The sequence below is a fragment of the Sebastes umbrosus genome, chromosome 5, assembly GCF_015220745.1.
Source record: "Sebastes umbrosus isolate fSebUmb1 chromosome 5, fSebUmb1.pri, whole genome shotgun sequence".
NCBI lineage: Eukaryota > Metazoa > Chordata > Actinopteri > Perciformes > Sebastidae > Sebastes > Sebastes umbrosus.
The window spans coordinates 27232933-27251289 of NC_051273.1; the positions used below are offsets into that span (position 1 = coordinate 27232933).

Below are 18357 nucleotides of genomic sequence, written 5' to 3' on the forward strand. Positions count from 1 at the left end.
GGGTACGAGTAGGGCACACAATACAAAAAACGATTACTGGTCAAAAGCTCCACAGGCTACTAGGGGTGGGAATCACCAGAGGCAAATCACACATTTTGTATCTGTTCAAAATGTACCTTAAAGGTACTCTCTTATCAGCATGGGAATGGGCAAATATGCTTGCTTTATGCAAATGCATGTATATATTTATTATTGGAAATCAATTAACAACACAAAACAATGGCAAATATTGTCCAGAAACCCTCACAGGTACTTCATTTAACATAGAAAATTTGCTCAAATCAACACATGGCATATATTGATTGCATTAATGCGTTAAAGAAATTAGTGCCGTTAAAACGAATTTGCATTAACGTGTTATTATCGCGTTAACTTTCCCAGCCCTAGATACGATTTATTGCTATATATTGTGATTTATTACCTTTTTTCAACTACAATTTATGCAGTTTGTCAACATCTGTTTTAATAAGATACAGATTTTCACTCTGTTCATGTCAGAGTTTTCATTCACAAATCTTCAGGTCAGAGGTCAAGGGACCCCTTTGAAAATGACCATGCCAGTTTTTCCTCATCAAAATTTTGCCTAATTTTGGAGAGTTATTTATCGTTCTTCCCGACAAGCTAACATGACATGGTTGGTACCAATCGATTCTTTAGGTTTTTTTTATATGAAACCAGTATCACTCTAGCTTCAAGACTGAGCCCGCTACAACCTCTGAAAGACATAATAGCTGAGTTTATACACATAGAGATCCATCTGTTTTTCTGTCAATTCTACTCTTGTAGTTTGCCGCAGCCAGCTGCCTCCTGTCCCCTCTGCTGTCACACTTTACAGAGAGCCCCTCTATCCCCACCCCTTCCCCTCACACACACCTGGTAGCTATTTACCATCCCCGCTCTTTGCTGCTCACCTCTCGCCCAAGTACGAAACCCGTGCCTCTTGAAACATCCCTCCACCCAGGCAGCCCTTGAACAGCCACCATCATAAAACCACATCCACTACATTCCCCTCCGACCTCACTCTCCCTCCCCCTCCCTCCCTCCCACCCGTACCCCTCCTCTCAAATAGCCAGAATCTCCCCTTACCGGTACCTCACAGCCTACCCCTCTGATGGCGGCCTCCTCTTCCTCCTCGTATCACATTTACCAGCTCGGTGTATTTATAAGCCATCTTTTTATGCAATTGTCAGCATCACACGTGGCAGGGATTAGTCCTCTGTGATGGATCAGCCAAGTCCGCCGTAACTGATGTCATTTTCTCTGTCTCCTGTGTTTCCGAGTCCAGAATATGAGGTCAGAGGCCGTTCTGGTGGAGTTATGATTCCATTAATTACCCGATAAATTGCCATAAATGTGAAATAGACCCATCCATCTCTGTTGAAACAAAAGCCCCACGTTCCAGTTCTCTTGCGAGGAAGCATAGCAGCGCAAGTTGCTTCCGTATGTCTAAATACTCCCATAGTGCCCCGGTGCTGCAATCTGACTCTGCCCGATTCAATTATACACTGCAGTATTCTTATTTCCTGAACAGCGCTTCTTCTGCCAATATCAATACAATTAGCGGGAAATTTTGCTCGTAGGAAAATAGGTTTGTCAGTGAACAGTTAGAGGGGTTCTAATGTTCGTACATTTGACTGAGAAACATGCGGTTGTGATTTTAGACTCTACTCCAGGAGAAACGTGTTAATTATTACACTTCAATGAGCATGTTTATCAAGTGTTTGCATGTGTACCAGTGCAGGGTAGCGTATTCTTGAGGGTCATTTTTTTGAATTTGTATTTTCTCCCCCAGGAAATCTAGGAATTTATCAGTTTATTTTTATTCAGTTTATCTGTTTCATCTGAAAAAGCTGGTGAAACATTGATTAAAAAGAAATTGAAATAAAGATACAAAAAAAACAAGCTAAAAATCAAAAGTGCAATACAGTTTGCAGGGCAAAGTAGTAGTTTTGGCATTTCTTTCTTTTTTACTGTCTTGGAGGGATTCTGGAGCCGATTTTTATTTCATCCCTGTTTTCTGTCTTCTTAGCTGCCAACGTCTCGGAAAAACAACAACTTAGTTTACTGTTAAATATGGTGGTCAGTGTTTTGCAGCAGGAAGCTTAACATTTTTTGGTTCCTTGAGTATATACAATATGGGTACAAAGTAGGGCTGTCAAGGTTAATGCGACAACGCGTTAACGCAAATTAGTTTTATTGCCGCTACTTTCTTTAACACATTAATGCAACTTGCGGTTTTTAGGTTGTATCAGTTTTAAAGCTGAAGTGAAGATGCTGGCATCATGTGAAACTAGAAAACCTAAGGAATCCATTTGCACCAATGTTATACTAGCTTGTTGCAAAGGAGGTTAAAAATAAAGCTCCAAACTTGCGCTAAATTTCGGTGAGGAAAAACTAACACGACAATTTTCAAAGGGGTCCCTTGACCTCTGACCTCAAGATATGTGAATTAAAATATTTAATATGCATACAAAAATATATACATACATTTGCATAAAGCATGCATATTTGCCCACTCCCATGTTGATAAGACTATTAAATCCTTTAAGGTACATTTTGAACAGATCAAAAATGTGCGATTCATTTTCGATTATTCAAGATTAACTATGGACAATCATGTGATTAATCGCGATTAAATATTTTAATCGATTGACAGCCCTAATAAAAAGCAAAAAAATCGTTGTACTTTTTGGGTGAAAATCTGTGAAAAATGAGTGTTCAATATTCTGTAGCGTGGGAAATAAACGACATTTAAACAGGAGTCAGTTAGGTGTGTGTGTGTGTGTGTGTTTAGAGAAAAAGCAGGTGTGTGTGTGTGTGTGTGTGGTCAAGGTCAGCGACCCCTTGGGGAACAGGAACTCATCCAACCTGATGAGGAAGTGAGCAGAAGCACATTGTGTCAGCGTCTTCAACACACATACACACAGCGGTTCCTATATTTTAACCTTCAGACTTTTAGCAAGAAACAACATAATGAATTCAATAGTTTGAGCGCTTAAAGCAGCCCCATGCACACATGCACACTCACACCTAAACTGTCTCTCACACACACATTGCATTCTGAGGACGCCGGGGGTTCGGCCGACACCTGGATCAACAGCAGCTCTCATCCCTGTAAAAAGAGAGGAAAACATCACAGAGTACGGATTCTGCACAGCTCCATATGGGCTATGTGTCAACGTGGTGTGTGTGTGTGAGAAAGCTTTGTGTGTTTACAGATAATCTGACTCAATCGTGAATTTCCTTACATTTTCTAGACTGGATGGCTGTGATGTGTGCACGGCCGGCCCAACCACATTTGCTCCTTCGCTCGGGGATTTCTCAATACTTGCTTACACGTCGCGTTCAGCCTGTGACTCACCAGAACACTTTTCTCTGTGTGTGTCAGACACATGTTTTGGAAATGTGGCCATCCATCTCCCTTCGTTTAGACAAACTATATGTAGGCGTATTGCAGCGTTGCACGAACTTGGTCTTTGAAAGTTTCATTTTCATTGTAGTAAGTCTGATCCCCACTCAGCACTGCAGTGTTTCACTTTCATTCCTGTTTGTCAACTCTCCTTCTGTTATCCTACAGTTATCTCATAGATTCATTACACTAAAGTTATCTCACTAGCCGAGATATAAGTGTGTGTGGTTGCAGAGGGACTTTCTCATTCGTTACCGCTGCAAAGCTCCCTGTTGCCATCTAGTGGAGCTCTGTTGCTTGCCTAAATAAGGATCAGACGTAACTGAGCCCAGTGTGGCCGATGTAAACCCACTTCACCCCAGCGCTCTCAAAGCCCACAGCTCTGTTTCCTCACCCTGGAAGGGTACATTCTCTCAGCTGTGGGCCACGGCAGAGATGGATCAGAACACAAATAAAGAAAGGCCGAGAGGGGCGAGGGAGGATTGTTTGGTGTGAAAGCCTGCTGAGCTTATTGAGGAATGTGGAATTATGAAAATGGCTTATTTGATTATTTGATATCTGGAGTATGTGTTTCTTTTCCCTCCGAGTTCATTTCTCATCTCTTGCCCCCTCCTCTCCTCCTTTCGTTATGTCTGTCAGTGGGTGTCGGAGCTCTGGACCCGGAGGGAGATACCCGTCCGTCGGCCCTCGGCAGGCTCAGCCATACCGCGTCTCTAAAGAGAGGGGGCAGCCTCCGAACGCCACGACCCAGCAGTGAGTACCACAATCACATTACAACTCACCCACACACTCGGTGCTTGAGAGGGGCTTCCCTGTCTGAGGCACACTCTGAGTGTGCATTTGTTTGTTTGTTTTTTTGGCCCTGTTCAGTGCTTCGGGGAATCACAATATATAAGAGTCATGCGTAAGGGAACTGCAGTGTGTGTCCCCTTACATGAGCCAGTACAGTAAAAGTACAAACAACTGGTGTGCCTGGAAGTTAAAGATGACTTGATTCTTTGAATTACCAAAGCACTTTCACTTTTTCAAGTCAGCCAGTGCATCAGAGATAAGTATTGTGTGTTGGTAGGTTTGTGTAATACAGTATATGTGTGTGTCTTTGTCCCAGCCTGGCGCTTTGAAACGCCGCAGCAGGTGCAGTTCGTGGAGAAGCTGTCCGATGTGGTGATCGGTCAGTTGCCCAACTTCTGGAAACTTTGGATCTCTTATGTTAATGGGAGTCTTTTCAGTGAGGTAAATACTGTATACAACACACAACCGATGGTTTCATCCTAATCACGACCATTTGTCCCGCTTACCTCTCGTGGTATCGAGCCATTCAGATAGTTTTAAATCCTTCTCTGAGATTTCTCCCTCCACCCCAAAACAATGGAGCTGATTGGAAGCTCCGAGTATCTTTTAATATCCACAGCAGCACGTCTTTCCAGAAGTGTCCATATTACTCTGGATAATCCACAGAACACATTGTCAACAGAAATATTGCCTATAAAAGAAAATAGTTTTTTGATTGGATTGGCCCTTTTAACATTATGGTGAAAACAAATGTCATTCATTCAAGTTTCATTTGGTCGTCTGTGAATGGCGTCATATCACCTTTGCGCATGCGTCAGTGTTGTGGTTGTCCGCCAGAAGTTTTTCATCCAGGTTTATTTTTACGACTTTTTAGATCTTTTTAACTATATATCTTAACCGGGTGAAGGATTTTAGTCGTTGGACGTCTGGATCTTAAGTTATGAGAGAATTAAGCTGAGCAAACGCTGTGTCTGCTAAACGGTGTAGGAGAAACACAGATTTTTAACGTGAAACTGCTTTATTCAGTGTTTTTACCGGTTTTAATCACCTAGTTCATTTGTTTCGGAGAGGAGGAGACCTCTGAGGAGAATTCGGCTCTGGGAAAAAACCTCCTGAACAAAATGGCTTTTGGTTCAATGGGACATTTTTCGGACTATTGGGGTTTCGGAATAATGGGCCATCAGAACAATGGCATGGCACCCCGGGACATTCTTTGTCCGTTGAACAGCTTTGGAGAAACTCAGATTTTTAACGTGAAAATACTTTATTTAGTCTTTACTGATTTTAATCACCTGGTCCGTTTGCTTTGGAGAGGAGGAGACCTCTGTGGATAATTTGGCACCTGGTAAAAACCTCCTAAACACTCAGGGAATCCTAATTGGAAGAAGCTGACTGCAATGACGGCAATGGTGGTTACAACTCCCATGATCCCACACTACTTCATGACGTCACCAAACTCCGTCTTGTGTTATTGATTTGATTGAGAGGCCCCTAGCGGCTGGAAATTACATAATGTGCGTTTAAAAAAAATCCGAAAGCCATATTTAGAGCCATTTATTTAGAGATACCGTAAATGGTAAAATTATGAACCCCACTTTAAGTAATTGGCCTGGTGGTCAAGTCTAGGGTCTTGGGGCATCCTGGTGGCCTATTGGTGGTTGAGACGCATATCACATTAGTCCAAATTCCAAGCTTTAATTCAGGTAGGAGACCTTTTGTCGCCTATCATAACCCTCTTTCTCCCGTGATGTGTCCTGTCTGCCTCTACACTGTCAACTACGGCTACGGCTGTCTTTAAAAAGTTATGTCACATGAATGACTTGTTTCAATTTGCTGATAAACATTAGTGTTTCTTGTTTTTTTCTTCTTGCAGACTGGAGAGAAATCTGGGCAGGTGGAAAAATCCAAGAAGAATGCCAGACAGAGACAGAATGACTTTAAAGTATGATTCATTGTGACCGTTTACACCAAAATTATTTTGAGATTCTCACTCACCACAGTTGTTTAAAGAAAAAAAAATGCCTCCTAAACCTTGTTGTTTGTTTGCTTCACTGTGTGTTTGACAGAAAATGATCGAGGAGATGACCAACCGGCTGGTGAAGCTCGTTCGTGGGGCTCTTCTCCCCACAACCCTGCCGCAGGGGGAGCTGAAGTTTTATGGAGGCTGGGAGAACAAGACGGAGCTCACTGGAGCCTGGCTTACACAAATCATACACATCGTCAGGTTTGAATATGTGTCTCATTGATTATGTCCTGACATGCAGGAATTTTTAACTTCATGCCTGCCATACAGTTCCATTTAATGACATCGCTCTCTCTCTCTCTCTCTCTCTCTCTCTCTCTCTCTCTCTCTCTCTCTCTCTGTCTGTGCTGCCTCTCGTGTCTCTCGTCCAGGGCTTGTCATGAGGCTCTGTCTGCTCTGGAGATCCCAAATGACTTGCTGCAGGTGATCCAGGATCTGCTGCTGGAGCTGAGAGTTCACTGCCTCATGGTGTCTCTGCTGCACACTACAGAAGGTGAGGGAGGACTCTGTGAGCAGGAACAGTAATAAATGAAAAGGGTTTATAAGTAAGGCTTGGTTGAAAGTAGGAGCTGACATTTTTTCGGGAATCCTGTGGTCCTGTTATGTAATGCACAAAATGCAAATAAGCTGCTGATTATGCACCGAAGTCATCTTAGTTGGTGAAAAATACTACACACTATACAACACAACTGCACCACACGATAATACACACAGAAATATATATTTTTTTATAATCCTATTTTCACCTGGATTTTGGTAAATAAAATTTTTGTATAGATTTTTCACACGTTTTTTTCATTATTCCAAAAAAAATGAAAAACAACAACATCAAAATTCTTAATTGCCTACTTATTGCTACATTCCTCCATTGAGTATTTGGCGGTTATTGTCCTCAACTGTCACCTTTTACCTCAAACAACTTCCAGGGTAGTAATGGAGAAAGTGTTATGAGACTAGAACCAGACATGCTCGGTTTCACTTGTGGTTAGTCATGGTCATTTTGAGAAGAGTGACTGGTTTTCACTTAACTTTCCCCCAAATTGTGGTCTCGTCAGAAAGGGTTTGATTCCTATATCATGTTGTGGTTTTCCCTCAGAAACTCTTAATTTGGTTTATATTTTCATAAAGTGATCTCACCTCAGATATAGAAAGGCTTTTTTTGACTGTGAGTTCAATAAACTGCAGAGGTTTCCAGTTATTGCCCTTTCGAGTCATATTTGTGCTTTTTGTACACTCAGATGTCAAGAGGCTCGCTGAGAAGGAGGACTGGGTCGTGGACAATGAGGGAATCACTAGCCTGGTAAGGATGTGCTATTGCATCAAGCAGTGTGTCATATTATAATGAGAAATGATACACTCCAGCAAACTGTCACATCTAAGATACACACCGAGTATCAGTATTGCACTTTGAATTACCATTTTTCACTTACTAGTTAGCAGCGTAGTAAGTCCTTATTCCGTTCAAAACAAGAAAGACATTTTACTAACATTTGTATGTTTTTTATATATAACAGAGCATTCCTTCTGACCATTAAGATAAAGTGTCTTTGTTTTTTTTGTTTGCATCCCTGCTGAGAATGCAGATAAGAATTGTGGCCTAATTTCAGGAGCCAGGTTTTGTAATTTATGTGCTATCATGTTGTTTTTGCAGCCTTCGCAGTTTGAACAGTGCATGGTCCAGATGCTGCAGTCACTGAGAGAGCCACTGGAGATCAAACCCGGAGAAATCAATGTGAGATAATCACCTGCAATCATCAATGCAAATACACTAGAGTAGCAGAAGTAGTCTCATGATAATCAACTTTGGCGTCCTCAATTAACTTATTGGTTGTCTGTTTGGCCAGTCAGAAACATTTGTTTCTAACACGCTTGTGGGTGCTGCACACTGCTCCTCTTAGGCTGGGTCAAAGCAGAGGATGAGTGACTGAAATAAACAAAACAATAAAGTAAAGTCAAATCAGTCTTATTTATCTTATAAGTACCTTATATCCTTATTCTCTGCAGTTGCAGCTTTAGTTAAAGGTCTTATTGATAACATTTTAATGTAGACGAATATTTAGAAAAAAAAAAAAATACATCCACCGAGCTTTTAGAAAAAATGCACAATAAAAGTATGGCTTTTCCTAAAAAAAATATTATGATTGGGAATTAATCATTAAAGTTTTGACTGGTCCAAAATTAATGTTTTGTTTATCTCTGTGGAAGATATCAGACATTCAGTTCCCACTTCTAACAAGGCTTTTGAGCCAATAATATAACGAAGTTGGTATCACGTAGTATCTCTGTGTTGTCAGCGATCAAGTTGCCAGATAGTGTGAAAAAAAAAAATCTGGCTGAGTTTGACGATAAGTGCCTGGCAATCACTTGTTACGAAGTGATTGCAATGGAACGAGGGAGGGAGAATGCGACTTCCAGTAGCTGAATGTTATCAGTAGCACCTTTTTAAGAACATTTTCATTGCAAAGGAAGCCTGAGAGTGTTTTGTAATTGCTCACACAAAACATATAGTAACACAATTTTTATTTTTCAGTAACTTAAAAAGTATATTAGGACTTTTCTGATGTGTTTCATTGCCTTTTCTTCAGGTGCTGCAGATAGACCAGGTCCAGGACCAGGCCACAGAGCTCAGTGTTGGCATCATGAAGGTAAGATGTGTCAGCCTGCAGCCACAGTGAAAGATATGGTTATATTATGGATGTTTTGACAGATGCACAAAAAGCATGTTATGCAGTATTTAACTCACTGTATTTATAAATAAACCTGAAATTCTGAAGACATTTCAAACCCATTTAATATGCAGTCGACCCCCAATTTTATCCCTTAATCCTCTGTTTCATCCGTTTATCTGTTGAAAGGAAATTATTTACACTGTGTGATCATCTGAGAGAAACAAACTTTAATCTTTAATCTTTGGTGGTCAATGAAAAAACAGTAGTCCCAGATCACACGGCGACCCAAGTCCACCGCCTGCAGATTTAGCTTGGGCGCTCAAAACTTCAGGTGAGGACATGGTCCACTGACGTCTAGGTAGACTTTAGGTAAAACGCAAGTATAAGAACTTGCAAAGAAAGCAGGAGCACTTTAGAATGACGGATACGGAGCATAAACTTTATTTCCTGTCCGATTTAGAGCTCTGACAAACCAAGACAGTCAAAATGTGACTGTTTTGCTACTTTATAAAAACATGACTGCAGCTCGAGCTGATGATTCTGCTTGCATCGTTTTCTTCGTAGAGCTAAACCGATATCGTTCAGTCTGACACCGATTGTCAGCAAGAAAAAATTAAATTTTTAGAATATTAAATTGAAATATTATAATATAATATAATTAAAGTATTTAATAGTGATTAATCGCATGATTGTCCATAGTTAATCACGATTAACTGTAGAACATGTTTATTCATGTAAATTTATCCCATTTTTACTTGTCTTTGGTCTGAAACATTGTCCGCAAACAAAATAGTAATGTAATTTATAGGGCTATCAATCGATTAAAATATTTAATCGTGATTAATCGCACATGGTTTTTATCTGTTCAAAATGTACCTTAAAGGGAGATTTGTCAAGTACTTTATACTCTTATCAACATGGGAGTGGGCAAATATGCTTTCTTTATGTAAATGACAAATATTGTCCAGAAATTTAGCATAAAGAAAATGCTCAAATCATAACATGGCAAACTGCAGCCCAACAGACAACAACAGCTGTCAGTGTGTCAATGTGCTGACTTGACTATGATAATCACATGCAGTTTGGGGAAAGTCATAAAGTGGGCATCTCTGTAAAGAGGAGACTGGTGGGAACCCATAGAACCCATTTTCATTCACATATCTTAAAGGTCAGAGGTCAAGGGACCCCTTTGGAAATGCCCATGCCAGTTTGGAGCGTTATCTGCCTCCTTCGCGACAAGCTAGTATGACATGGTTGGTTACTAAAAATCGCAAGTGGCGTTAATACGTCCAAGAAATTAGTGGCGTTAAAATTAATTTACATTAATGCGTTATTATCGCGTTAACTTTGACAGCCCTGAAATTTATATATGCTGATTTAATTTGTTTGGAAAAGCCCCCAAATAGCGTAAGTTTTGAGCGTTATTTAACCTCCTTCATGACAAACTAGTTTGACAGCTAGTTGGTAACAATAGATTTCTTAGGTTTTCTAGTTTCATATGATACCAGTATCTTCTCTGTAGCTTTAAAACCGAACCCGCTACAACCTAAAAATCGCAAGTTTGCGTTAATGCGTTAAAGAAATTAGTGGCGTTGTAACGAATTTGTGTAAACGCGTTAACTTTGACAGCCCTAAATAATACACTTTATTTGTACGGCACCTTTCATACCAGAAAAGCAGCATAAGTGCTTTATAGTAAAGGAAAATAGACATAGAATTAACATAAAAACAGCGGTAGGATGCCATGAATGTTAATTTATATGCACCGTCCACTGAAGCACCCACCTTGTGTTGGTGTATCTAAGATCCAACTCTGTCGTGAGCTGAACGAGTTCATCATGTAAGATATGAGTACGGTATATGTTTTTGCACACCGTTCCTGACAAGTGTGTTCATGTGTTCAATGCAGGTTTTCATAAACTGCTTGGAGCAGCTGAGCACTAAAACTGATGGAGACATTGAAACATCTCAGTAAGTATTTGGATGACTTTTTCACATCTTTGATTGATAGAGTGCTCGACTCTGTTAACATGTTCAAATCTCTCCTGTGTGTTTGCACAGCAACGTCTCAGTGGACCTGTCCTCTCCTGTTCGGTTTACTGGAGTTCACGAGGGCTTCACTCCAACATCTGTAAGTCTGATGCTTTTTTTTGTATTATTATTTCCTTTTAAACTGTTTGGGGTTAATACACCTGAAATCCCACATCTGGCAGCGTCACCATAGCGTGGGCTCTTCTTTACACAACAGGACAAACGCGTGTCTCACTCGTTCAAACCGCGAAATGTTATCAGGCTGTTTCCTGGTTGTGGACAAGATGCAGATACGTCCTCATTTCCTGTAAGTTGCTTGAGATGTTAGTGAAGGGGGTTAAGCGCAGGGGAGGACGAGGAGGAGGAGGAAGAGCATGGCGTATAGTGCTTCTGGTAAAGGGAAATGGAGCAAGGTGCGGACGGGGTTTCCCCAGCCTAAATATGCGTAGCAGGGTGTGAGGCAGCCAGACTCGATTGAGTGCAGCTGACCAGAGTTAAGATAGTGCCACTCATGATATGAAATCTAGTGTTTGTTTGGCAAGTTGGCAACCTAGAAACCACCACATACATACAAGGACAGTACCTGGCTGCCATTACTAGATAGATATCAGGTTACATCTGCCCACTTGAGTCTCGTATTGTGTCTGTAGGTCTGCAGTCTTGATTAAATCAAGTACAAAAAACAAATTGCTGCTCAGTGACAACACCATTCTGTCGTGATCAGTGTCAGTGTTTGTGTGCTTGTGTTCTGTTTGTGTGCATTATTGTGTGTTTGTGCTATTGTACTTATTTGTTTGAGTACCAATTTGAGTCATGGGAACACACGGGGCACGGGAGCAAAGCGATGTAGTGCTGTGGACGGGGGCAGCAACAAAACATATTTTAGCCACCTAAAAAAATCATTATCACTTAAAGTGTATTTAGCATATTTTCAATTTCACCTTTCCAACGGGGGGAACCAAAACCGTTATCTATGCTCTCTTCAAAGCCACCAGACTACATTGACAAAAACAGTAATTTTACTTTATATAAGACAGAAGTTGTTGGTCTAACGCTGCCTTGATCAGTTGGTTTTTGTGTTATTGTGCAAATTTGGTGAATCCGAACTAACCCTTTAAAATACCTCATGCAGCCCCCTTAAAAATCTGAACTATCACTGTAAGGACACTTCGAAAAGTGAGGACATTTTTAGAAAGTGAAGGCATTTTAGATAAGTGGGGACATTTTGAAAAGTTAGAACATATTTAAAAACGGAGGACATTTCAGAAAAATGAGTACACTTTTGTTCGGTCCTCACTTCTTCCAAGGGCTGTTTGAGGGTTAAGACTTTGTTTAAGGGTTAAGGTTAGATCTTTTTTGAGGGTAAGGGTTGGGGTCAGGCATGTAGTTGTGATGGTTAAGGTCAGAGGTTAGGGAATGCATTATGTCTATGAGAGTCCTCACAAGTATGAAAGTATAAATATGTGTTTTTGTGTGTATAGGAGCAGCGTCTACTGATCATCCTCAGTAACTGCCAATACCTGGAGAGACGCACCTTCCTGAATCTGGCCAACTACTTTGAGAAACACAACCTCACAGGCACTGAGAAGATCACACGGGTCAGTTTAACACTCCAGTTTTTACCATTTCGTACCAAAGGAGTAGTCAGCTCTGTATGTCTCATACTGCTGATGAGAAGTGTGTTGTGTTGTGATTAGCAACAAAGCTGATCAGAGAGACACTCAAGATATGACTATTTCCTTTAAAACAAAGTAAAGGTCATTGTCTTGGAAGCTCAGCTCCACTTTTTCACTCCTTTCTCTTCTTCAAACACACACACACAGTCACTCACTCACTCACTCACTCAGGATGACTAATGGCTGATTCACAAAGCAAAGAAGTGTTCAGTTGGTTTTCCAGTAAAAACCAGTGAACATCATTTTCTTTGAAAGATCGATTTAGACTTCATATTCTCATCTTATTGGTATTTAGAGCGGGAGATATGGGTGACCGTTTGTCTAGATTTTAATCATAGTTACTAACTTTCAAGCTTTTGAAAAATAAGAATTCCCCCATCATTCATCTACCACACAGCTGCCTCACTGTGTGGCACAGCTGTACCATGAACACAGGAAAAAATCAAATTCCCCGCTTTTTTCCACTGAAGCACCACAGAAGCCGTTAAATGTTACAAACAGCATTTGCACTTAAAAGTTAAAGCATCTCCCACTGCATACGTACATAGCTGAATATTATAATTTATTTATCATTCAATTTATTTATTTTGTCTGCTTGGACTTAAGGCCTTTACACACCGGGGGGCATTTTTTTTTCGTGTAATTAATTCACACGGCAATATATATTTTCAAACTGTTGTTTTTGAATGCTTTCACACAGAATGTGAATATTACGCGGTGAAAAACAAGTTCAACATTGCTGAGCTTTCACACCACGCATAAAGGCATCAACCAATCATGCTCTTTGCAACGGGTTGAATTGTGCCTGTATTTACAAGGAGTGTAAAAGTCCGACACCAAGACGGCAAGCTTTATTACAACCTTGACAAAAGCAGTGCAGACCAGATCCACTCCTTCTGTTTTTACCTTTCACAATAAAAGCCCTAGACGTATAATATTCGCAGGCGAGTATTTCGCATTGACGTGTTACGCCCCCGGTGTGTAAAGACCTTCTAAAAGTGACAATAAAAAATCTATTGTGCATTGAATGTATTTCTCCATTTTGTCGTAGTAACATTATGTGTCTTTGACCGGTCAGGTGAGTGTGGATGCTGTACGAGAGCTGGATAGAAAACTCTTTGAGGCCTACATCGAGAGACGAGCTGACCCGATTGCAGGTTCTCTGGAGCCCGGCATCTACGCTGGATACTTTGACTGGAGAGACTGCCAAACACCTACAGGTACTGTACTGCACAGCCTCACTGGAAGCATGCTCAGTGAAATGTTCTCCGTCTGTACGCTCTCCTTGTGTGTCGCAATGATAAAACCTGGAATGTACTGTATGTCTGACACAACAGGCGACAGGGTTTCCGCCAGAAAAGTTGTGAGGTCCGGCACCCAAGTGTTTTTTTTTTGTGTTTTTTTTACTCAGAGGAGCGGCTTGTCACTAAAATGAGAATAGTTGGTACACCTTAAAGATCAGCCTACCTTAACTGAGCCTGAGCCAAAGTTGTTGCTAACTTCGGGGCTAACCCCCTTCACTTTAATCAGCAGGTGACAAGCGAGGTCCAGCGGGCCGCCAGGCTTGCAATAAACTGGCAGAAACCCTAGGGGAAATCACCAGGCAGACTAACCCTCACTATCTGACCCCGGTAATATCAGAAATTAGCCCCTAACGGTCCTGTGGGATGAGAACTCGACATTTCTGGTTTAATCTGTGTTGTTGTGGTTCTTATGTGTCATGTGTAAAGTACGGCCCTTTGATGGCTTACTGTAAACACCACTGAGATCACTCTATTGGTCCCCCTAAAAGTCTCATGGCCTTTGTGTTTAGCTGTGGGTGTGCAGCGGCTTGTGTGCACATGAGTTTAGTTTGACTTTTTGCTCGCCAGATGCACCAAACCCAGGTGAAACTTAAATGCGTATATGTGGTTTACCTTAGCACAGGATGTGAGGCAGCATGTCAGAGTGTGTGTGTTAGAGCTCTGGGTGTATTTTCAGATGGGCAGCAGCTCATTACACAGTTTTTTAAAAGGCAGTATTGATCGAAAGTGGGGCCTTGCTCTGGTTGGTTCCTGCTGGAGTGAGTTTGTGTGTCTGGGCTGCATGTGAAAGAGGAACATTTTGGACACTAAACCACAGTTCTAGGATATGATACTTTCACTTGTTGCACTTTTGTGTGGGACTGGTGTTGGCGTGTGGGTGCTGCAAGGCATTAAAAATCCAGTTTCAGTACTTTCATTCTCTGGTTGTGTCAGAGTTTATTAAATGTTAAATTTTATACATTAACTATGGTCGCTCTCCTGTCTCTCTTTCGCCTCACAGAACAGTGTAAACTAAAAATAATAATACACTTCCAGCTCCATGTATTTGCATTATTTTTTATCTGTGCGTGCAGCTTATTACTCTTTTTAGAGTCAGACATATCATGAAGCAATAATGATCAATGAATAATAAAGTCCTCTCGCTTAGTCACATCCCTAGCCAAATGACGATGGTGTCTGATAAATTGTCAAGCATTAAAACTATGAAGATTTCACTGAACAGCCACTTACACATTCCCTATTTAGTGTTGTATACACACTATAGATTGCTGTCTAGTTAAATAAAACACAATGACAGTCTGGTTTGGGCAGAGCTGTGCCTCTTAAGATCTACAGTATAATAACTTTGCATTAGTTACCTTCAGTGTGAGCAGCTACTAATTACAGATTAAAAAGAGCTTCTATTTCTTCTAGTGATTTTGAAATGGCTATGGGAATATCGCTTTTGCAAATTTTCTATACTAGTGCCAATAGAGTGGTGCAGGGATGACTTATTTTGGTAGTCCAATCTGGAAGTAAGCATCGCCCTAGGTTCCCTTGACAAAAAGCCAATGGGATTTTTTAATTGGGTTTTGGATTATGGCAAAAAGCTTAAACTCTGTGGCAAACAAATGTTTGATATTTACACGTTTTGTTCAGCAAGATAATCTTCACAAATGATCACCAATTTTATGAGTTTTGAAGTGTAAATGCAATCGTTAGAAGTTTTTTTAGAGATAAATGAAAAATGTCAAAATCCATTCACCAAATGTAACGTAAGAACAGAAGTTGTGCCGTTAACTCACAGTTAGGAATCATCCTTAAAGAGCCAAACACATGGGCAGCTAATGATGCGCTAGATACGCCATTTATCCTGTTTCATATTATATTCACTGCCCAGATTGGGGGCATCCAGTGTGTGCTGTAGGCATCAATCAGAGCCGACCCTGACCAATTTGGTGCCCTAGGCAAAGTTTTAGCTGGTGCCCCTTGCATTACAGCCAATTCCACCACCATTTATTGTGTTCACACACCCACACAGGCACTTAAACTATGCAGATCACACTTAAAAGAAAAACTATATATTTCAAAATTATGTTGTAGGTTATTCCCCAAACACCTGAACAGTCTTTCCAACTTTTCCTAATGAATTTAAGGTGGGAGTAACTGACTTTAAGTCTAGCTATTAGCTGTTAGGGTGATGGGTTGGGATTATGCTGCGGGCAACCTAGAAAATAGGATTTCGGTGGTCAAAGGTCAAGGTCACTGTGACCTCACGACCGTCCCATATCTCAGGTACACCTGGAGGGAATTTCTTCAAATGTGGCGCAAACATCCACTTGGACTCAAAGATAATCTGATTAGAATTTGGTGGTCAAAGGTCACTGTGACCACTTTCACTGCGCACTTTCTGTTATTTCACGTTATCTGGCAACAATTTGATGTTTCTGCACGGTGAAACTTTGAAATTCAATTTTTTTTCCGTTCATGTTGTGCCTTCTTCTATCTCAGGTGTAAGGAACTACCTGAAGGAAGCTCTGGTTGCCATCATCACAGTTCATGCTGAGGTGCCCACAACCTACACACTTCATATACACACCATGAACACTTCTGTTGTTCTTTGGACGTGTCCCTGTATTTGCATTCACCAGGTCTTTTTGTCACCTCACTATCTATCTTCTGCTCTCATCACCATCTTTGTCTGTCTCAGGTCTTCACAGTGTCTAAGGACCTGGTTCCTCGGGTTTTGTCTAAAATTGTGGAGTCAGTTGCGGACGAGATGTGTCGTCTTATGCAATGCGTGTCCTCCTTTAGCAAGAATGGAGCCCTGCAGGTACACACTGACACGCTCTCACACAATTATAGCAGTTTATCACTCATAGTAAGACCCTGACTCATAAGTCGACCCTCATTCTTGTTGGGGGATTTACCTATCATTTATGATAATGCCACATTTCAGTTCAAGCTCCCAACTGCTGACAGTTGAAGATGTTCATTTGATTTCATCTGCTCTGCCTCCCCCCACCTCTCCCCACCACATCATCTTCAGGCTCGACTTGAACTCTGTGCTCTGAGAGACGCCATAGCCGCATACCTAAACTCTGAAAGCAAGTAAGTGCAGCAACACACATTCACATAGTGGCACAGAACGGGAACTCACGTATATGCCCAGTGATTTATGGTAGCGAATGTCACAAACATAAATCTTTGCAGTCGCACATCCCTCACTACAATCCCTATTTATGTTACTTGGTGGGTTCTGAAAAGGAAGTGAAAGTAATCTGGTTCTGTTGTGTGCACGCACTGTGGTGTGCGCTTGTGCATGTGTGTGCGTACATGTATGTGCTCATGTGTGGAGGTCACTGAGCATGCTCAGACTTATTCTGAACTGTATTTTCTGGTTTCCAGTTTTAATATGTACAGTATATGTTTGCTTTTTTAAATAAACTGTGTGTCTTGTTTCTAGTGCCAGCTTCAAACTGGCTTTGGATGCCCTTCCTCAGCTACACAGCGGAGCCGATAAGAAGTGAGTCTCATACTGGTTACTAATAAAAATTTTAATTTTTTTCTTTCGGTGAAATTCATTTTACGATTTATGTTTCTTCCGCCAGGTTATTGGAAGAGCTGTTGAACAAGTTTAAAAGCAGCATGCAGCTCCAGCTCACCTGCTTCCAGACCTCGTGCATCCAGCCTGTTAAGAGATAAACTCAATCCACTCTATCGACAACTGTACTGCACTCTTTGTTTCTTATCTATGTGTAACCAGCTAATGAACTTTAACCCTCTCTTTACACTTATCACTTCACTTGTTTAGTCATCTCTTTTTTCAGTGTCACTTTCAACTTCACCAGATTGGACAGGAATATCTGTTCATCTAATCTCAAAGACACCAAATGAGTTGATTTCATTGTTACTGTGTTGGACAGTCCCAGTCATGTTGGTTATGCTAATCACATACGGACACTCATGTTGCTAACAGGCGCTGTGCAAGCTGCTAACTGGCTTTGTGTCAAGAAAGCTCTAAAGATGTAGGCTGTAACCAGGTCGGAGTCTGCTATTTATCCTGATGAAGATTTAATGTTGGTGTTGTTGCTTTATACTGTGCGATCAGACCCCAGTAAGACAAGCTGATGTCATGGCGTCAGCTAATAGGGATCCTAATAAACTAAACTAAACTAATCTCTACTGCCCAATAAAATAAAAAATTAAAAAATTACTATTAAAGTCATGTTTTCTTTTGGTTGTTTTGTCACAACAATTTCAACTCAAGGACCACTTACTTGTTTGTTCAGGTGCTTCTGACCATCTCACACGTTCTTCATCAGCAGATCTAGTTTGCCTGGCTGTCATGGAGCTGTAAGTGTTGAATCTTTTCATTACTCTGAGCACTTTTTAGGACTTTAGGTCAGTTTTGACTTAAAAGTTGAGCTGGACAGTTCCTTTTTTGATTTGACATGTTTTCAGCAATGATTAG

At 40.9% G+C, this 18357-nt stretch overlaps 1 protein-coding gene across 6 annotated transcripts in view; it reads left to right on the forward strand.

The window, feature by feature from the left end:
• exoc2 (exocyst complex component 2) overlaps positions 1–18107 on the forward strand; it is a 150351-nt gene extending 132244 nt beyond the window's left edge. For all 6 annotated transcript variants that reach the window (XM_037769780.1, XM_037769781.1, XM_037769783.1 and 3 more), the window contains 17 exons: positions 4049–4162; positions 4518–4642; positions 6075–6143; positions 6268–6425; positions 6596–6717; positions 7463–7524; positions 7876–7956; positions 8810–8869; positions 10803–10864; positions 10955–11024; positions 12406–12522; positions 13679–13820; positions 16395–16450; positions 16594–16716; positions 16933–16994; positions 17350–17409; positions 17495–18107. In XM_037769780.1, the coding sequence (XP_037625708.1) occupies positions 4049–4162; positions 4518–4642; positions 6075–6143; positions 6268–6425; positions 6596–6717; positions 7463–7524; positions 7876–7956; positions 8810–8869; positions 10803–10864; positions 10955–11024; positions 12406–12522; positions 13679–13820; positions 16395–16450; positions 16594–16716; positions 16933–16994; positions 17350–17409; positions 17495–17588 (1577 nt within the window). In that variant the 3' untranslated portion in view covers positions 17589–18107. The remainder of the gene's footprint in view (positions 1–4048; positions 4163–4517; positions 4643–6074; positions 6144–6267; positions 6426–6595; positions 6718–7462; positions 7525–7875; positions 7957–8809; positions 8870–10802; positions 10865–10954; positions 11025–12405; positions 12523–13678; positions 13821–16394; positions 16451–16593; positions 16717–16932; positions 16995–17349; positions 17410–17494) is intronic.
• Positions 18108–18357: the final 250 nt, after the last annotated feature.